The 21,656-nt window shown below is 49.7% G+C and overlaps 1 protein-coding gene across 5 annotated transcripts in view; it reads right to left on the bottom strand.

Moving 5' to 3' along the window:
* Positions 1-21,656, bottom strand: part of PSD2 (pleckstrin and Sec7 domain containing 2) — a 98,418-nt gene that overhangs the window by 4,314 nt on the left and 72,448 nt on the right. For 4 of the 5 annotated variants that reach the window (XM_054079666.1, XM_054079668.1, XM_054079667.1 and 1 more), the window contains 6 exons: positions 16,162-16,252; positions 15,048-15,091; positions 11,429-11,619; positions 10,299-10,369; positions 2,123-2,280; positions 448-592 (listed from right to left, as the gene is read on the bottom strand). In XM_054079666.1, coding sequence (XP_053935641.1) covers positions 448-592; positions 2,123-2,280; positions 10,299-10,369; positions 11,429-11,619; positions 15,048-15,091; positions 16,162-16,252 — 700 coding nt within the window. The remainder of the gene's footprint in view (positions 1-447; positions 593-2,122; positions 2,281-10,298; positions 10,370-11,428; positions 11,620-15,047; positions 15,092-16,161; positions 16,253-21,656) is intronic. The other variant, XM_054079670.1, reaches the window with a different exon arrangement.

Here is a 21,656-nt window from a genome sequence, read left to right as displayed (position 1 = left end):
GTCCCACTGCTTCCAGAAAATCTTCCCCACTGAGTGGGACTCAGAAACCCTTTGTCTGTGGCTTTTTGGCTTGAGAAACAACAGGATGCCACCTCTGAGAGCCATGTTACAAAATAAACCAAGGCTGTTGGGCTCAATAGCATCACTGTTTCAAATCCAGAACAGAAAAGCACTGGGATGTGATGGGCAAATAAACAAGCCAGAACTAACTGCCTTATAGACAGGTGTGGGTACATAGGGTTTTTTGTAGTCATTGCAAAGGAAACATTGGCCTGACGCTGGGATTTGCCATGGGCTGTCCAAGTTGCCCACTCTGCTCCCCTGTTTCCTCCCTGAGCATCTGAATGTGTCTATCAGGCAGGAGCTGGGGGAGCTGCAGATTGGCTCAGCTTCCTCCATCCTCCTCCTCCCGAACACTCCTCCATTGCTCCTTTTCTCACACGTTACCTGGCACAGCTTTGTCATGGATGAAGGCAGGAGAGGGCGGCAGAACTTCTTCATGGAGCAGATCGCAGCTGGGAAGGCTGGAGCAGAGAAAATAGCAGCAACGAGGTTGATTCGCAGGATCCAAGAGAGCATTTCTTCCTTACTTCTGTCACGGAGGAGGGGAGAAGAGAGGGAGGTGTCTGTAAATGTTCCTGACCCAGGAATTCTTAGCTCAGGACTTCCATGGAGCCACTAGCTATCAGGAAGGCCATCACTGGCTTTGCTTTGAAGCCATTCCCGAGCTGTTTCCTGCAGTGAGGAGACAACCACAGTGGGAGCACTGGGACATAATTTGGTGTCATAGAAGTGTGTTTTGGGCTGGCTCATTGTGCAGACTTTGACATCAGTTCTTCATAGCCATCCCACAAATGGCAGGTAGCACTGGGACATATTTTTCAGACAGTAAACCACTTGAAATGCATTTTGAAACAGTCTGAATGCATCCATGTATCTATGTCCTCCTTTCCAGGAGCTGCAGAAATTTCATAGCCTATCAGGAAAACACATTTTCCTGTGCAGTCCTGGAGACGTTCTCTTGCAATGCAAAATAAATCATATTATGCATGCACTTTTCTTCATCAGCTTCCTCTCAGTCCTTCAGCAGCCAAACCCTAGCTAGAGTCATAGAATCATAGAATCATGGAATGGTTCGCTTGTGTTGGGTTGGGTTGGGTTGGAAGGGACCTCAAAACCCATCCAGTTCCAACCCTCCTGCCGTGGGCAGGGACACCTCTCACTGAAAGCCCCATCCAACCTGGCCTTGAACACCTCCAGGGATGGGGCAGCCATCACTGCTCTGGGCAACCTGGGCCAGGGCCTCCCCACCCTCACAGCAAAACATTTCTCCCTAAGGTCTCATCTCAATCTCCCCTTTCTGAGCTGAAAGCCGTTCCTCTTGTCCTATCCCTGCACTCCCTGATCAAGAGCCCCTCTCCAGCTTTCCTGGGGCCCCTTTCAGTTCTGCTCTAAGGTCTCCCCACAGCCTTCTCTTCTCCAGGCTGAACGACCCCAACTCTCTCAGCCTGTCCTCGTATGGGAGGTGCTCCAACCCTTGGATCAACTCCGTGGCCTCCTCTGGCCTCGCTCCAACACCTCCATGTCCTTCCTGTGCTGAGGATTCCAGAACTGGACACAGGGCTCCAGGTAGGTTCTCACCAGAGTGGAGCAGAGGGGCAGAATCCCCTCCCTTGCTCTGCTGGTGCCAGGGATACAGCCCAGGAGACTGTTGCCTTTCTGGACTGCAAACACTCATTGCCAGTTCCTGTCACCCCAGTCTGCAGGACTTTGCCTGAGGGAATGTGAGGACAGGCTGCAAAGGCAAAGGTAGGCAGTGGAGCACTGCAGCGTTAATGTGTGAGTGAAAGGGAAAGAGAACCCACTTTTCTTCTCAGCCCACCACCCCATCCCATCAGCCTACCCTTGCGACAGATGAGAAAGAATCTCCAGGAATGACACACAGCTGCCAAATAGGAACTGTGACCCCATGACCAAGTCTCTTGCACAGCCCTCACCCTCACCTTCCTCCCTCCAAGGTTGCCCCCTAATGCCTGTGTTGGTCTGGGCAGGTCAGAGGGAGTCTGGCATGGCTGGAGGTCAGGCTGCTGGCCTTGGCTTTGTGGGGAGAGCTGGTACTTACGGGGCCTGGAAGAGGAAGACTCTCCAGTCAGCTGTCTTCAGCTTAAGCACGTTGGACTTCTTGCTGTAGTCAGAGGCTTTTGTGGCTAAGGCGTGGTGCACGCGGATGGCGTTTTTCAGATCCACTTCAGAGAGGTCTTTGTCAGGTTTATATTCATCCTGTGAAGAGGAACGTTAATTGGATAATGACAACACTACCATTTGTGGGCTACTTTAATGAATCTGTGTTTCTCTGGGCTATAATCACAGAGTGCTGAGACCAGGATAAGCACAGCATTGTGAGGTAAATGCTAGAAGATGATAATGATAATAATTAACATCTGGCAACTCCTTCCATCATTAAGTTCACTGGGAAGATGTGAAGAAAGAGATGAAAGTTTCAAAGGTAATTATCAATAGTTCTCTCTACCACTGCACATGCCTGAGGCTTGGAGGTGAAAGGCACAAGACGGGGCTGGGTTTCTGCTGAGCTTCACCCCCAGTGCAGAGATCAACCCACAATGCAACTCCCAGTCATCAGCGAGCGCCTGTCCTGGTGCTGCAGCTTTGCATGGCAGAGGATCCAGGCTTGGGTTTTGCACCATCTCGGTCAGCTGAGGAACAGCATCATCTCTGCAGACTGCACACGTCCCTGCAGGTGGGAGGCTTGCGGGGCGGTTGCCCCACTGAGCATGGCCCACCTAAACAAGACTTGGTCTGTCTTTAGAACCCTTTGGCATGGTCTCTCAGGTAATTCATCACTTGCAAACTGCAGCAGCATTCCTTGTATTCCCGCTTTGCTTTCTTCAGTGAAGGTCCATTTCACACAAGTAGGGAATGAGGTGATAACTGTAGATGTACAGATTTTATAAACAGAGAGAAAATACCAAATGTGGGGTTCTGAAGGGATGGTCTGAGCACAGCACTCTTTCACAAAGAAAAAGGGGGTCCAATCCACCCTGTGCCTCACCTTTGCTTCCCAAGTGACTGCATTCCCAGCCACTTAAAATTATACCCTCCCTCCAACTCTGTACCTCTGCTAGCTCAAAATTTCGTCCAGCCAGGAGATGAGACACAAGGATGGATGGATGGGTGGATGAATGGATGGATGGAGGGACGGATATAAGAAAACCTGACCCTGGCTAAAACAAACTACTCTCCCCACACGACCATGTCAGAGGCTTTGTCAGGACAGAGTGTCCCTGGAAGGCCTTGCCTTGCCCTGCTGATTACAGAGCAAACCTACAGGACTCATTTGCTCTTATGGTTTCCTTCCCTTAACGGTCCTTGTCTGTCAGCACAGGGATGGCTCTCCCTAATGGTAGTGGTCTATGTATTCCAGCCCCCTCTTATCTTTCAAGGTAGAGCTCGATCTGTTCTGCAGATTTGTAATAGACCTTTTTTACCTGTGTCCTGGTGGTAGAGATACAACACTTTAGGAAAAGCCACGCTGCAACTTCCTGCTTTCTAACCCTGATCAGTAAGCCTGTTCTCTGGTATAAGGTCAGAAAATCTCCCCTCTGCTGCTGTTCAGAGGCCCTGGGACCAGATCTCCCCAGCCCATGGATATGGCTCACCCACAGCCCTGTTCCTAGTGGGAAATAAGCTTATGAAGATTTTCCTTCCCTCCTTTTCTGAAGCAATCATCCCATCCAGGAGAGCAGGTCCCTACTGTGCTCATCAATGTGTTTGAGCCTGGGATATTTGAATGTTTGCAGGGATAAGGGATCCATGACTTCTCTGGGCAACCTGGGCCAGTGCCTCCCCACCCTCACAGGAAAATATTTCTTCCTTAAATCCAGTTTAAATTTCCTCTTCCTTACTTTAAAACCATCACTCCTTGTCCTGTCACAACACGGCTGGATAAAAGGTCCCTCCCCGGCTTTCCTGGAGCCCCTTTGTGCACTGGAAGGCAGCTCCAAGTTCTCCCTGGAGCTTTCTCTCCTCCAGGCTGAACAACCCCAATTATCTCAGCCTGTCCTCATACAGGAGTTGCTCCAGCCCTTGGACCATCTTCATGGCCTCCTCTGAACTTGCTCCAACAGATCCTTCAACATGTCTGTGTTGTCCTTCAATGTGGACTATGATGTCCATGATCTCTTATTTCAAGATAAACTTTCTGAAAGTGGGGTGCAATTAGCCAAGCTTAGTTGCATGTGACAAGAAGAAACCATCATAGCTGCCAACTGGTTTGACTGATGCAGATCTTCACCTCAAATGGTATCATTGTGTAGTGCCTCTACTGATCTCAGGCTCGCAGGTATCCATGCAGGTGTAAGGAAAAGCCAAATCGTAGAATCATGGAATGGTTTGGGTTGGACAGGACCTCAAAGCCCATCCAGTTCCACCCCCTGCCATAGCAGGGATACCTCCCACTGGATCAGGTTGCTCCAAGTCCCATCCAACCTGGCCCTGAACACTTCCAGGGATGGGGCAGCCACAACTGAACTGGGCAACCTGGGCCAGGGCCTCCCCACCCTCACATCAAAACATTTCTCCCTAAGATCTCATCTCAATCTCCCCTCTTTCAGCTGAAAGTCATTCTCTCTTGTCCTATCTCTACCCTCCCTGATCAAGAGCCCCTCCCCAGCTTTCCTGTAGGCCCTTTTTCTCACTCAGGGCTCAATAAATCTGCATACAATTGAATCAAGCAGGTTTTCTTTACTTTCTGCCTCCCTGCTGAACAGGCTGCATTTGCAGGAGTGCATGGTGCTAGAGGGTCATTTCTGCATGGGCTCACTCTGCCAGGAAGCTTACCTCAATGCCTGTTTTAGAGTAGCTGTGATGATACGCATGGCTGCTGATGCTGGGAGACCTCTGTGAGCCTTAAACAGGTACACTCTTCAAACAGCTCCAAGGTTAGATGCCATGTGCATGAGGCTGGGGCCATCTCAGTGCCCAGAACTTCCACCCTACCATAGGCTACACAACACAGCCTTCCCTTGGAGAATAATTTAGATGATATCTTAGGAAGAAATGTTTTGCTCTGAGGGTGGGGAGGCCCTGGCCCAGGTTGCCCAGAGCAGTGGTGGCTGCCCCATCCCTGGAGGTGTTCCAATCCAGGTTGGATGGGGCTTGGAGCCCCTGGTCCAGTGGGAGGTGTCCCTGCCCATGGCAGGGGGCTGAAACTGGATGGGCTTTGAGGTCCCTTCCAATCCAAACCATTCCATGATTCTATGATAAACCTATTGCCTTTCCACAAAGACTGCCAGCTCTTCTCTGAAGCCTCCTGCAGCTTCTCTACATTTTGCCTCAATCTCTTTCTGAGCTTTGATCTAAGTTTAAGTGTGTGCTTAAACCGCTACTGAGGAAGAAACATGTCCAAAGACCTAATAGTAACTTAGATGTTTTCAGTGTTGGGATTCTGGTTTAAACCTCAAAGATACTGGGCTACCTTAAAACACAAGCGGTGCTGTACTTGGAGGAGCTTCAGGCAATTTTTTTTTCCCATGCTACAGTATCACTGACCTTGCTCTCACCTTTCTCCTGTTGTCATCCTGCCCTACATTTCCTGGAAAAGTGGTTAATGTGGTACCACAGGGCTGTTGAATTTTTGTCTTACGTGTCCTGCACTGCTCAAAGAGGTACTGGTCACACTGTTACTCTTAGCCCCCTGCCCTTGAATGGTGACGTGTTTATCTTCCCCTTGCTTCTCTAAGTGTAGGATGGTGAGGTCAGCAGTTTTCAGGGTCTGTTTTGGGAATATCTTCTGCAGGAAAGGAGTTCAGGTGTGGACGCTTTCCTTCAGGTATAGATAGGCTCCTGTTCATGCACCTCTCCTGCCTGCACAGAGGCTCTGCAGAACCATACATGTCCATCCCCTTGACTGCACTTTGTTTCTGCCATGGCAGTTCTCCAAGGTGTCTGTTTGCTTTTCTGGCCCCAGCTCTCCCCTGACGTCTTTTTCTGTGAGCAGGTGGCAGGAGATTCACAACTGATAGGAGCTCCCCTACTCACGGCTTGTTTTGTCAAGAAAAGGCATTGATCTCTTGTGGCTGTGATTGGAGAGCATCCAGAGCAGATCAGGAGCCCAGTGTATTGATCCTGCTGTCCTCTTCTCTGGACTCAGCATCAGCCTTGGGCAGTGATGTGAATGCAGACATAGCTACAGCGATTTCTCATAGAATCATAGATTGCTCTGAGTTGGAAGGGACCCACAAGGATCATCCAGTCCAACTCCTGTCCCTGCACAGGACACCTCAACATTCACGCTGTGGGGCTGAGGGTGCTGGCCAAATGCTTCTGGAATATTGTCAGGCTTCTTGCTGTGACTGCTTCCATGGGAGCTGTTCCAGTTCTTCACCACCCTCTGGGGGAAGAATTTTCTAACGTCCAACCCGCCCCCCCGCCCCCACCCGGCATCTTTCTGCCATTCCTCGGGTCCTGTCATTGGTCACCAGAGAGAAGAGCTCAGCACCTGCTCCTCCGCCCCCCCCATGTGAGGAAGCTGTAACCATGATGAGGTATCCCCTCAGTCTCTTCTTCTCCAGGCTGAACAGAGCAAGTGAGTTCAGCCACTCCTCATGCAGCTTCTCCTCTAAACTCTTCACCAATACCATGCCCTCCTCCGGTCAGTCTCCAGTAGCTTTTCATCTTTTCTATCCTGTGGTGCCCAGAACTGCACCCAGTGCTCAAGGTGAGGCTCCTCCAGTGCAGAGCAGAGCAGGACAATGGCCTCCCTCAACCAGCTGTTGATGCACCGCAGGACATGGTTGGCCCTCTTGGCTGCCAGGGCACTGCTGGCTTGTGTTCAACTTGCCATCAACCAGAACTCCCAGTTGGTTTTCCTCTTTTTCCTTTTCTTCAGCTCACATTCCCCAGCCTCAACAATCCTTTTAGTGACAAAAACTCATATCTGCCCATTTTTCACTCTGGTCATGAACCTGGCACTTCAAGCAGCACTGCCATGGCAAGGGGGTCAGTGCTGGGAACTCCTTCATGTTTGGGGGCTGCAAGGGCCGACCCTGAGGGAAGACATGCATCCTTTCCAGCTCTTCCATATAAAGGCACCTCCTGGTTTACAGTTCTCCATCATTCCTCTCAACACCCCTCTATGTGTGGTGATTAAGGGTTATTATCTCCATTTCACAGAGGTGAAGTAAGTTGCCAAAGGCCATGGAGTGAGTCAGTGCCCAGCATGGATTAGGGTGCAGGCAAGGTGCGCCCAGCTCCCAAGCCTGCATTTCTTCCTCAAGACTGTGCTGCACCCCTTTAGAGGATCAAGCAGTTGCTTCAGCAGACTATGCTAGAACACGCTAATCTAGTAATTATCACCAGTGAGTTGATGACATGTGACACCTCTACATCAGCAGGCTTATGGCTGCTGCTTGAGTTGCTTCTAACAGACTTCTACTTCTTGACCCACCCACGCGCTCTTCTGCCCGTGTTGTGTCCACCTCTCTGTATCTGGCTATTCCTCCTTTCTATACATCTATCTCCCTATGCCCTCCTTCCTCCTTTCCTTCCCCTTCTCTCTCACTCTTATTTCTACTCAACTTGCTCCCCAAAATCAGATTGAATAGAGTCACAATTCGGGATTTCCTATTACAGCCTAGATCCTTGGTTTGGTCTGAGCAAAAAGGTGTAACAGGGTGAAGCTGAGATCCATGGGGTCCAATGGGTCTGGAAGCAGGTACTCCTTTGTCTCCACATCAGAAATTCCTTTCCCACAGATTTGTATTCTATCGTATGTTTCTCTGCAGACATCTCCTGCTGGAAGGCTGGCATACAATTTCCTTCCTGTATTGTGCAGCTCTCTTGGTCTGCAAACCCCTTCACGGGCAAGAAATTGCACTAAGAATTAACAGCACAGGTGGATGTAGTGGTGCTGGGAATGTTTGGAAGTGGCAGGGCAAGGACTACTTCTCTGTGGTCTCATCCCTCTGTCATGCCTCTGCAAGCCTGATAGACACTGTCTAGAGCCGAGCGCAGGCCAAGGACATCTCTGAGGAGCACCATACATGCCTGGTGACAGCTCACGACTGAGAAACCCCTTTTTGCCCAAATCATTTGCCCACGTGTTCCTCAGGTTAGTTTGTGTTGTTCCGAATGCTTCTTCCTTGGGGCACCCTTGGCAATTCCAGTCCTTCCTGCTAATTACACATCAATCATGACTGTTATTTCTCAGACACCTTCATGACTCAGCTAGACCTTAGGTGTTTTGCTTCTTCAGTCCTTGTCTGTAAAGAAAATTCACAGCCTCTTAACCATTGCTCCTAGAGGTCAGTTAGCTAAGAACAATGGTCTTCTAGCAGCCAAGTGCCTCTGTCCATCAGACCCTCACTATCTTTAACTTCAACCTAGTACTAACATAACAAATTATGTTAATGGTTATTGCTGCTGGCCTTGTAGAGCATAGAAACCCAAACCCTCCCTGCCCCATCAGCAGCAACGATACTCAGCGTTGTCTTCTCAGATCCTCCAAGTGCTGTCCAAGCAATCAAGAAAGTCTTCAGTAAATTGGATTTTGGTCCATCATGGGAAGAAAATTCTGTCCCAAAAATGTAATTAATTCTAAGTATACAGCCCCTCAACGGACTCATCCCAACAGACATGCCCTTAAAGTTCTTGGTGAAAAAGCCATTTAAGTCCAAAGAGTTCTTGTGATTTTCATAGAATCATAGAATGGCTTGAGTCTGAAGGGACACCTCCCACTGGATCAGGTTGCTCCAAGCCCCACCCAGTCTGGCCTGGAACACCTCCAGGGACTGGGCAGACATCACTGCTCTCGGCAACTTGGGCCACGGCCTTCCCCACCCTCAAGGCAAAACATTTCTTCCTGATATCTCATCTAAATGTCCTCTCTTTCAGCTTAAATGTTGGTGGTAGCTGTGTGCAAGTTAAATTGTCACGCATCACTCATGGCCAGCAGAAGGACCTCCCAGCCAGCCTACATGTCGAGATTTGTAAAGAGACAAGAGACTGAGATGTATGGAGAGTGCCACTGACTTGACAAACTCCATGCTCTGATGGCTGGAGAAGATCTGGGCTCTCCTGTGTGCTGCAGCTTCCCTCAGCTGCAGGGAGAGTGGCAAGGCTGTAATAATACCACTTGGCTAAGAGCAACCCATCCTGTAAATTACAGTCGGCTGCTGCCAGCTTTCTGTTGGCTTTGTGACATGTGCCATAAGATGGGCAAAACATGGGAATCATTGGGGTGTGCTATGAGCTCTGAGTCATAATTCTGTGCTGCCCTGAGGATGTTTCTGCCTTTCTTATATAATCTAAAGTTTGTTTACTGTCATTGCTTTGGAGATAATATTGCAATGCTCAGGAACATCTGCCCACAGGGAGTGCTGTTCCAGCGAGGAGAGTTGAATGGGTTACTGCACAGCATGTGCCACCAAAGTAGTTCAGACCAAGTTCAGTGGGTTATGCTGCTGTGTGATGAACAGATATTTGGCATCCCCAGCTGGCTCATATTGACATTCAAGTGAGCCCCTATCCAGGCACCTTGGACTTTCCCACAGAAAAGACTACCCATGGAATTCCTCTTAGCTTCCAAGTTTCTTGAAAGACAGACAGCTGAATACTATAGCACATAAGGAAGCTCTTCCATGGTGACTCTGCCTCCCATGGGGATCTAGGATTTATACTTGTGTTGGCTAGCAGTGACTACAGAACTGAGAAGCCAGAGAAAATGCTACAGAAAAGAGATGGAGAGGCAGAAAGTATCACTTGGAAACCCATTGAAGGACCTAGGCTGGTGAGGTCCTGAAGGAGATGAAAAACTTTACACATGGTCCATAGCAGATTGAGTGAATCTGCTCATAACGAACCTATGCCAGCAAATAAAGCAACAGACAGGATAAGACTGGTCTGATGTTTTGCCCCTTCAGCTTCCTATTGCATGTCTCACCAACAACCTATTTCACCCATTCCATATCATCTGTCCAACCATCCTCCCCAACAGTTCCTACTTGCTATGATGCTCCTGCAGATATCTCACCTCAGTGTTCCCTCATTTGTGTTTCTTCCTGCACGGCTCTCTTTTGAGGCTATGAATAGTGCCCTGAGCACTGAAGACAAGGGCATCCTCCATTTCTGTATACTGGTCTCTGGTAGAGCACTGTAGATGTCCGTGCATGCACTAGGACACGGATTCACCTCTGCTTGCACCTATGGGTTTCCTGCTTAGGACAGCAGGACTGCTTTGGAGACAGTACAGTACAGCAAACAGGATAGCCCACCACAGTTACCTTTTGTAAATAAAGGACGGTCCCTTTTAGCACAGCATAAAATTTCTTCCAACCTCTTCTTCCTCTGGGCGCTATAAAAGGAAGAACATCGAATTACAGACTGTTTTTGCCAGTGCTGTTTGACTTTCACGTTTCAGGCTACACCAACCCCCCTCCTGACCCAGGAGGCATGTGTTGATGTCCAGGCCTCATGCACCTCCAGGCTACCTCTACCTAGTGCCTTGTTTGCAGGAAGACATATTTGAGAGACACTGGCTGGGAGATGCAGCCTCACAGCAGGAACACAAGCAGGTCAGACCAAAAGTATAGAAGTACCAGGAAGTTTCTGCTTCTCCAAAGCCAGGTTCACATTCCTCGGACTAAATGCTTGAGTAGCAGAGACATTCCTTGAGCAATTGCTTCAGATGAGTTCGGCAAGCATATGCTAGATGAGATAGCTTCTGTTCCACTGAGGAGGGAGAATTATCACCAGCTATCCTGATGGAAAATGCTGGAAGCAAGGGAGGCCTTTGGTGGTAATCTTTACTCAAGGCTTTCAATCGGCTGCAGTGACTGGGCCAATCATATCACTTAGCAAAAAAAGGAGTTCTCCAAGGTTTCATTAATCTCTGCTCATCAGTATCACCTGCTCATCAATCCCTTTACGATTCCTGCAATGCCATATGTTGACAGCAGAGCTATGAGGCATCCTGTTGCCCAGCCAGCATGTCAGCTGATGGCACATGGCAGAATATGGGCAGGAACAAAGCTCTGAATACCAGACTACCCTCAAGGTCAGGGCTAGGGTGGACAACTGCTGTGCAACCAGCCTCAGTCCTTTGCTCATGGTACGATTCAAAGTTAAGCTCATGAACAGAATGTAAGAGCAGGTCTGTCTGTGTGGAACAGGCACTATTATGTTCCTTGGCAGTGAGAAGAGAAGTCTGAGGCCTCCTGAAAACATTCATGTCTGTAAATGCCTCAAAACACCCTCCATTCCCAGTGCCCTGGCACTCACAGGTCTGAGACCCTTTCTTGTGTTCCCTGAGATAAAGTGAAGAAGCGCCTGCAGTGGAAGAGCTAGGGACAAGGCTAGGGTGAGGCTCTGGTACTGCCTGGGACACGTCTCCTCCTGTCCTGTTAACACATACTTCTCTTGCCATCCATGTCTGCATGCGTTTTGCGTGTGAGGACACCATGCTTGTAGGTGACTGCATTCAGCGCCTGGGGGATGTCCAGGAAGGGGTTGCTGCTGTCAACAATCCTCGTCACTTTCTTTGCACTGGCTCCAAATTTGTCATCTACCAGCTCCGAGAGTGATTTCCTCAACTCGTCCTCATCACTTGGAAACAAAGGCAGAGAAGAGATTAAGTGGAGGAAAGGTGTGTTGGGTAACTGTGTGCCCTATCTCCTTTGGGTTTAAAGAGAGAAATTTATCACAAGACTCATCAGAGAAAGAAAATGAAAGGAGACGCAAGGACTGTAGCACACAGAGTGTGCCAGTGGTGGGGACCTGGACATAGCTGGGAGGAGCATGGGTGGCAGGTAACTGTCCCAGTGGTCCCACTGTGACGTTATTCAAGACAGGCAAGGGAATGGGTCCTTTTCTGAACACAAGGAAATTGCTGGGGACCATGAGCATTTCACAGTGAAGGCCTCCAATTCTGTGCCCTGAAATCAGACCTTAAGAATGTGTTTGGCTGAAGATCAGGTTTCCCTGGGATTTCTCATCCTCTGAGATGCAGCTCCTAGGGCCTCTTAAATACTGAAGGAGCCCGAGGGGTGTCCTCTGCATCTCTGAGGAACAAAAATTCTGCAGGCATTAGGGGGAAGGGCCGCCTGATCAAAAATCCACAAAACCTGGAATGGTTTATACACCAGCTCTCTGTTTGTATCCTTGGAGTGGGCCAGCAGAAAGCAAGAGATGCTGCTCATTTCTGTAATAAACAGCTTCTCATCACAGATCTCCTGCTCCTGGACCCTGGACAGCAAGGGCTCAGCAGCTTAGGGAAACATCCATTGACTCCACCAAGCCTTCCTCTTCCTGTTTGGAATAAAAGCTACTCTGGAGCATAGAAACAAGAACCTGCATGGGAACTGATACTCCACGAGTGTCCCTGGGACATTAGGGAGGGAGAGCAAACAGGGAGTTTCTGTCTTATGTGATAGATGTCAGTGTCTGCACAGCAGGAGTATTCGCAGATTAGACTGAGACCAGCTGAGGAGTGCCACAGGGATGAGTCCACTAGCTGGGATGTGAGCAGTACAATACCACGCTTCCCCACCTTCAGCAAGTAGGTGGCCAAAGCATCAGGCACTTCCTGGAAGAGAAGGATGATTTCTCAGCCTTCAGCACCCACAGGAGTCCCGGGGTTTACACAGAGCCCAGACATCATGCCTGGCTGGAACTCGGTTCTCTGAGCTGTGCCGGAGGGATCCCTCCAAGCTCCTGCCTCCTGCTGGGATGCTACCCGTGTACCTGCCCATCTGGATGGGCTTTGTGGGGAAGGGCATTTCACTCCCTGGGATGGGCAAGACAGAAGGAGCAAACTGGGAGAAGAGGGTCTTGGGGTCTTGCCTGTGCAAGGTTATGACTCAGTGCCATGTCTCAAAGAAAACCAAGCACCCCTCATCAAGGAACGCCTGTCTCACAGCAGAGGAGCAACCTGCAACCCAGCAGGACACCCTGCAGCAAGGCAGGTCCCAGGCCAGCATGGGGTGACTGCAGGGTGCAAGGACACCAGCGCGGAGGCTGGAGGAGGGCAGGAGGGGGCTGGATGCTGCAGCAGGACCCCGGGGGGCTGCACCCCTCTGTGTGCCTGTGCCAGGGAGTGTGTGCTGGCAGGCGTTGTGTAAGCGCTGCCAGCAGCCAGTGATGCACTTCTGAACTCTGCTTACATAAACCGTCCCACTGGCATCTCCTGCAGGCTACAGAGCTCCCTCTGCCTTCCTCCCACACAGGTGCCACGCAAAATCATTTTAAAAGTTAAATCAGTGCTATGTGACCCACTAAGAAACTGCTGTCTTTTCTGGGCTACTGGCTGGCTGTGTCCCTCTCAAAGGAGACACTGCCCCACAGCTAGGACTGCTGCCAGGGGGCACCGCTGGTGCTGAGGAGGGAGGATCAAACCATCTCCAGACATTTTTCCCACCAGGACAATATAAGAAGCACAGTAAGTAATGGAGCTAATGGCCCAGAGTGTCCTGTGAGAGGAGAGGAGAGGAGAGGAGAGGAGAGGAGAGGAGAGGAGAGGAGAGGAGAGGAGAGGAGAGGAGAGGAGAGGAGAGGAGAGGAGAGGAGAGGAGAGGAGAGGAGAGGAGAGGAGAGGAGAGGAGAGGAGAGGAGAGGAGAGGAGAGGAGAGGAGAGGAGAGGAGAGGAATGTCTGGTGCATTTGCTCAAGGCCTTAGATTTGACATGGGCTCCCCCACAGCAGCGGGGCATTGGTGTTGGGCTGGAACGCGCTCCTCGCCCAGTGTCCTGCCCTGTGCTGTGGGCAAAGGGGCTGAGGGAAGTGCTGCATGAACCTGCCAGAGAGGCCATCGTGCTAGCTGTTCCCAGGCTTGTTTCAGGGCAACAAACAATAACTGGAGTAGGAGATGCTGCATCTCATTGAGTTTATGGATGTCAAAAATGAGAGGTCCGGGGATGCTGAGGGACGGAGGCTCAGTGAGCACAGCATCAGTGCGGAGGGCCCGCAGGAGGGTCAGCCGGGGCTGACTGGCTGGGGAGCAGCTCTGCAGAACAGGCCCTGGGGCTCCTGGTGAACAGCAGGATGAACAGGAGCCAGACACTGTGTCCTGGCAGAAACAGAGGCCAAAAGCATTCTGGGCTGTGTAACAGCGGCACAGTGAGGAAGCGAAGAGAACTGATTCTCCTTCCCTACTCTTCGCTCATTACATCACATCTTGATAAGGCAAACAGCAACCGGCATTGAGCACCAGGGCAGGAAAGGGCACGGACAAGGAGGAGAGAGCTCAGCAGAGGCCACCAACATGCCTGGGACTAGAGCACTTGCCATGGGAGAAGTGACTCAGGGAACTGTTCAACCTAGAGAAGAGGTGGTTTGGGGGGGCCTCATGGCAGCCTTCCAATATATGTGAGGAGGTTATGGGAGATGAGGGAGAAGCCACCATCTTCACTATGGACAAGAGACAGAGGGCATAAGTAAAAAAGAATGAGGTTTCAAAAGAAAACAATGTCACTCAGAATAATTAAGTATGGGTCGGGGGGGGGGGTGGGTGGAGCTGTAGGTTCTCTGTCCTTGGAGGTTTTTAAGATCAAACTGAACAAACGGCAGAGCATCCTGGTCTGAATTCAGTGTTGACCATATTTTGAGGAGGAAGCTAGACTGGAGATCTCACAAGATCACTTTCAACTTGAGAAACTTGCTCCTGCTATTTACAGAGGAACTACGTGGAATAGATGGGAAGTCTCAGTGACCAAAATAATCCCAGATCATAAGATCCCTGTGCAAAGACCCCTGAAGCACCTGGAGAGGGAGTAGCATTTTATAGGTGTAATAGTAAACAAAGGCATTCTCTTCCTTCAGAACACGCCTGCGGACCCTGCATCCACTGATTGCCACCAACCTCCCCATCTGCTTTCGTGCCTAGGCCACAAATGAATCCAGCTTGCCTACAGGAGAGACTTCAGCGCTTAAGGGCTTGGCAGGAAATGTTCTGGGAGCTTCTGGGGCTAAAAATGTGACTCAAGATCTTGTCAGGTACTTTTGAAGACAAACTCTCTCAAATACTTAACATATACTTACATGGCCCATTCAAGCTTCTCATTCTTGATGGAGTTATATAGCGTCTGAAATAAGAACATGGTATTAGATGTGTCTCTAGTGGAAGAGAAGTTGTGGAGACCACCTCCTCCACACCCTTCCTGTGTTCTAAGAGAGCCTCATTCCTTGCTCAGCTATCCAGCAGAAGTGTCATCAGTGAACAGGACAACTGCTGCCCTGCTAGACCCTTGGACTGGCCATGCCAGTAGCAGAGGGGACTGGCAGCCAGCCTCATCAGGAGCCTGCATCTTTGCTAATTCTGAGTGCTGCACCTGGTCCTGGGTAACCCCTTGCCTGCACAAAGATGGTAGAATACTCTGGGGTGTACCAAGACACCTCCAGTGTTTTAGCTAGGGGAAAGGGACAGTGGAGTCTGAATGCTGCCCTGAGAAGCTTGTGAGGAATGAATGACCTTGGGGATCAGCTTTTCCAGTTCCTCCTGTGCAAAATTACACTGGCTTCCCTGGGGCACTGGGAAAGAAGCAGGAATGGGCTAGGAAAGCAGAATGTGGAGGTGGCCCTGACTGTGCTGAAGGGTGGGTAGGGTGAGGTCTGGAGTGTTGTCTAAAGCTCAATGTTATACCACTGATGTGGTGTCAGTCCTCCTTCCACACAGCAAAATCCAGATCAGGTTCCTGGACCTGCAACCTGGTGGTATTAAACCACATGGAAGGAGAAAATACTCACTTTGAAGTGTTTAACCAGTCTTCCATGGTAAAGAACTACCTTTACTGGAGTACCTGGTTACATGGAAATGAGGCAAAGGAAATGATCAATGCTAGATGGTCATACTTGAGGGGGCTACCTTTTTCTGTGCATTGCCTGACAGAGGCATGACAGAGCTGCCATGGAGGAGAGGGACCCTTGGTGTGCTCCAAGGGCAGATGTGCCACAAATCTGGTTAAAACCCCACCAGGGAACAGACCTCTGGTGGCTCACTGCACGTTAGCAGGAGCTTTCCATGTGGCTTACAATGCTTCTGATGAAAAATTGTGCACCAGAAAATGCTGATTGAAGGGCTCAGAATGCCTTAGCAGGACTAGGTGGCACTACAGTCATAATGACAGGGTCCCACTGTCTATTTACACCATGTTACCTTCAGCAAGTCCTTTGCAAAGTCCTTCCCATCGTTCAGCCCATCCAGGTTTGCTATGAACTGTTGACACGACATCTTTTTGCCAATATTCTGCAAGGCAAAGAAGCAGCTCATTAAACTTCTGAAGAGGTTTGACTTTAATCAGACTGTCTTTTAAAGAACAATTTTATATGTAATGCTGAAGCCTGCGTTTGTCCCAAGACCTCAAAGCTGGAAGCAGGTCTTCTGCTCTAATTTTCAATTGTGCTTTTTGCTTTATTTGCTCATGTCAGCATCTAAATGTTTCAAATATGCTCTTTTTTAGTGGTGGAGATCATAGAATCATAGAATGGTTTGGGTTGGAAGGAACCTTAAAGCTCATCCAGTTCCAACCCCCTGCCATGGGCAGGGACACCTCCCACTGGATCAGGTTGCTCCAAGCCCCATCCAACCTGGTCTTGAACACCTCCAGGGATGGGGCAGCCACCAATGCTCTGGAAACCTGGGCCAGGGCCTCCCCACCCTCACAGGAGAACATTTCTTCCTAAGATCTCATCTCAATCTCCCCTCTTTCAGCTCAAAACTCTTCCCCTTGTCCTATTCCGTCCACTCCCTGATCAAGAATCCCTCCCCAGCATTCCTGGAACTCCTTTCAGTACAGCAAGGCTGCTGTAAATTATCCCTGGAGCCTGCTCTTCTCCATACTGAACAGCACCCTAGTCTTGCTCCACATTTCCCAGACGATCTCATCTCTGGTGTTTAGGTTGGTCCTGGTATAGTGTCTATGCTTCAAAACTCAAGACAACTGCTCAAACTGCCTTGAAATTGCAACATTTCGATGGATCTCCAAAGCCTGCCTTGGGTGAAATTGTGTGAGGATGCAGCCTCAGCACCTGAAGACAGCCAGCACTGGGCAGTGGCTTGTCCTTCACAGAAACTGATATTTTTACTTGCCATTACGAAGAGAGATGCTCCAGCTACTGGTACTGTGTGAACTTGAGTGGTGTGGCTTGTGAGAGAAGCATGTGTATACTTGAAGAATCTGGAACATACCCATCACCAATGAATGCTAAGACTACTTGGTCACCTGGCATCCCTACTACCAGCCTGTGACATCTGTCTGCCCAAACCCTTCACACCTCACCATAGCCACGAGTCACTTCCTCAGCCTGCAATGTTGAGGGGCTAGAGGCAGGCAGTTTTTTTCAAGCCTCTGTCTGCAATTCTGTGTCTCCAAAGGACTGGAGCAGAGGTGTGAAGGAGTCAGTGGGAATTGTAGGGTTCACAAAAAAAGGAGTCTGATACCACAAAGGAAAGATGGGCGTCTCCACTGCCGTGACATACTGCAGCCTTTGCACCCTGGAGTGAAGTTTCCAAGGACAGACCCCCATGGTGGTATCACATGGAGTGGACAATGGAGTTAGTGAGAGGAGAGCATGAGCTGCCGCCAGTAATTCTAAAGATCCCAACAGCATCCTGAGTCCAGGTGGGCTTTGCATTAAGCTCTCAGCAGGGTGGCCATCCAGGAGAAACTGGGAAAATGGCCAAGAACAGTGGAGTGAGGAGGAAGAAAGGCCCTCACTGGGTCACTAGGAGGGGATGAAGCTGCAGCAGGTGACATAGGAGGTGCCCTGCAGGACAAGATGTGTCCTGTCTGCAAGAAAATAGCCTCTTGAAAGACTGACACCAGAAACCCCTGCCCACAAATATGCACAACAGATGACCTGGGGACTTCTCCCCAAGTGAACACATCAGGAAAGAGAGAAGAGTGAAGCCTTGGGATGTGCCCATAGTGGCCCACTGCACCCTTGCCATTTGTGTGAGACACACTCTAGCTACACAGGGAGCCAGCACTGCCTTTGAGCAGCTCCGCCTGGTACTCTTCAATATGCTTCCTCTTACCCTTCAGAAAGCAGGGAAAAGAGGAATTAAAATAAATATATATATATAAAATAAATATATAAATATAAATCTGCAGTGCCTGGGGACATGGTGCGGCACAACATGAGGCTCAGCTTTGTTTGCTTTCTCCCAAGGATGCCCATAACTGGACCCATGGCTGGAGGCTCTGGCCAGAGAGTGCTCAGTGGGTGCTCCAGCTGCAGGAGGGCTCAGGGGATGCCTGCAGCCTGGCTAGGAGCCTGCAGCCACGCTACGTTTCTTCAGCAGAGGGAGGAAGGTCTGAGGATTTGCTGGCTGGTGAATTACAGCAAGAAAAAACAAAAGCCAGCAGCACACTGATGTGTGGATGGAGAAAGGAAAGAGGGTGAGAGAGAGCGTGCAGTAATGATCCTCCACAAGGGAGTTTGGAGAGGGGGTAGTTACATTGAGGCACCTTGAAGTAGACCTTGAGGTACCGAATTACTTTGCACAGAGAGAAGATGACTGCTTCTACCCCTGCCTTGAGGCAGGAAACAGAATGCACAGCACAGGTCTTCTCCCTGCAGAGATCTTGTCACAGTGATCCAGCAAGGAACGCAGAAGCCAGCACATCTTAGGAAGTGACTGGATACAGTGAGATAAAATGGCACAAGTGCCCAGCCTCGCAGACCCTTCTTGGGTTTCTCATGTGTTGCATCCTGGACCTGTATCAATCCCAGGGTATGGCCTCTTTTATCCTGTGGTCTCCTTCTCTTGCCTAAGATCTCTGAGCTCAAACTGAGACAGCAGGCACACTATGGAAAAGCTGCTAATTGCTGGGCAATTGAGAAGGATGAAAATAGACTGTCTCTCTGACAGCCAAAAGAGGTGATGAGAAAGGTCCAGCAAGGATGCTAATACTGTGATCAGTCTGTCCACCAAAGTTGTCAAAGCACTGTGGAATCAGGGACGGCATTCAGGCTGGCTGGCAGTAGGTCCGAGCACCCGATGCTGGGGTGACCCAGATGCAATAAAACCTTAGGTCAACAAGAGCTTGACCCTTCAGCTTGCAGCTTTGAGAAATGGGCTGGAAGCAGCCACTCAAAGCCAGATCCCTGCAGCTGCCTCAAAATCAATACCAGCTGAGAAAAGAAAACAAAAACCCACTCCAGGGCATGAACTTTGCAGCTTCATTTGCTCAACACTTGCAAAGAAACAGTTCTGTGATCTCAAGTGCCTCATTATGAATGGCACCCAGACCAGGGACTTGCTAAAGGTATTTAGCAAGTCTGGGGAATCCCAAGAACAGCTCTGGGAACGGCTGCTATGAGGGTGTAGCCTAGACAGGGTCTTCATGAGTTAGCAAGGTCACCACTTGTGGGCACAATCTTCAGAGGAATGTATCTGTGCACCTCAAAGCTCAGTGTTCAGATATTCTATGTCCCTTGACAAACTAGGACCTCTGGGCAGGGAGAAGCATCTTCATTTCTGGCCAGCCACACAGATAGAGGCATTTTGCTTTTTTTTTTTTTGTGTGTTGCATCAGTCACTTACCAGCAACAGAACAAGCCAGCAAGGCTGCTTCACAGCCACATGTAGCTACTATTCCTGATATGTCTCCCTGGTAGAACAGAACTTCATCCCATCTTTCCTTGCTCCAGGCCAAGCAGCAAAGCATGAGAAATCACTGTCAGACAAGCAGCTGGCACCAGGGTGTGCTTGGATGGAGGGCAAGTGAGCGAACAGCGGGTAAAACAGATGAGAAGGAATGGATAGTTATATGGATGGGTAGAGACAGCCTGGGAATGGATGGACAGAGGTGTATGGGAATGGAGAGATGCAGAAACAAGGTGCACCACGGTGGTTAGAGTTGCATCAGAATAACTTCTGATCAGAATAGCTCTGAGGATGAGACTGATCTGACAATGGGTGGGCAGGGCTTACAATCCCATTGTTAACCCAGTGTAACTCCTCTGTTTAGAGCTGGAAACTTGCCTCTGGGCCTCCGTAATCGGACGCTGCTAACCGGACTCACCCAGGATGGTCATGGACCATCTCCTGAAGTGTCAAGGGTGGCTCCACCCATCTCCAGAAGGCTCTGGGCTGTAGCTTGGTATCCCTTTGCCAAGTCTTGTCATTATGAGGCTGGGCAGATGAGTATGGAGCTGGTGCTCAGTGGGAAAAGCAGCTGCCATGTGAAAGCTCTGGGAGGAGAAGCAGGCTGGTGGGGGCCAGATGGTGGGAAGGGTGGCTGCCTGGGGTGCTCTCCCCAGCACTCACACTGTGACATGTTAAACCAATTCAGCTACTGGGCTGGAGAACCCAGACATCAAACATCTCAGCTGCAGTGTGGTGAGTGAAGTCCATCCCCTGTGATCTCTGCAGCATGATCATCATCCTGAAGCAGGGCCTGCTTTTACTCAGGCTCTCCTGGCCTCTCTCAAATACTTATCTTAAGGGAGGAAAAACCAAACAACTACATTTATGCTGCAGCATGAAGTGAGGGTCAGTGGTATGCCTGGACCAAGGGATCTGGTAGCAGATGTCTTCTAGGCTGCAGAAATAAAATCGTCCCTGCAGGAAAAAATCCCGTAGGCTTTGGGTACCAGTGACCCCTCAGCTCGCCACTAAAGCTTGCCACATTACAAGATGACTCCAGCAGCTGCACTTTGCTAAAGGACCAAAACGCAGCTGCGAGTGCTGGGGATGCAGAGGTGTGGATCTGCACTGTCCTTCCATGGCCAGCAGTTCTGAACAAGGAGGGATAACACTGACTGCTTAAAATGAGACCCAAAGCTTTGTCTCCATGGGACAGGGATGGAGCAGAGGGGTGCTTACTGTTTCATAAGACCTGGAGCTCACACAGCACTAGTAAAGCATGGTAGAGTTGCAACAACCTGGATTATATTACAAGGCTTGTAATATTTTTTGGTGACTGCCGGGTTTTAAACACCAACTCCAGGTGAGTTTCTATCAGAATAGAGTGGCTTATTTTAAAGACAGTAAGTTTTCTGGACAGTTTGGAAACAGGGTCTGAGTGCATCTGTGGGAGAAAATCAACAGCACAAAGGAAAAAACTCCAGTGTTGCCAGGTGCAGATCTCATGTTTTCAAGCCAGCCTTGTTATTTTTAAGCATGGCCTCGGTCTGTGTGGTGGTCGCTGCTTGGGTGGTGATTTAGCCAATTATAGAGACCCTGCTGTAGGGAGCTGCTGCTTTACAGAGACACATGAACCTCCCTTTCCTAACCAAAGGAATCCAGCTCCATAGCACTGTGCGGCAGAACACTGACATACACACACAACATTAAAAAAGGAAATTAAATCAACAGTGATGGCAACTTTAACAACAAGGAGTGAGAGCTCAAGTCACACAGTCCCAGGTACGCTGAGGTTTATGGAGGGTTTTGTGCACAAGGAGTTTCATGTGATGCATATTGGCTGCTGATGGGTTGCTAAGGTACTGAAGGACACTACACAACCACTTGGGTATTCAGACAAACAAACCCCCTTTTGTTTCTTTTAAACACAGAAAAAACAAGTCAAATGCCAGCACTTTAGAGAAAAAACACTAGAATGACTGCACTTACCACCTGGTAAAGGGTTAAAGAGCAGAAAGAGAGGGTCCAGGAGCAGAAGGAGGAAAAAAAAAAAAGGA

This window comes from Cuculus canorus, chromosome 14, assembly GCF_017976375.1.
Source record: "Cuculus canorus isolate bCucCan1 chromosome 14, bCucCan1.pri, whole genome shotgun sequence".
Lineage (NCBI taxonomy): Eukaryota > Metazoa > Chordata > Aves > Cuculiformes > Cuculidae > Cuculus > Cuculus canorus.
This window is presented reverse-complemented; position numbering and strand designations above follow the sequence as displayed.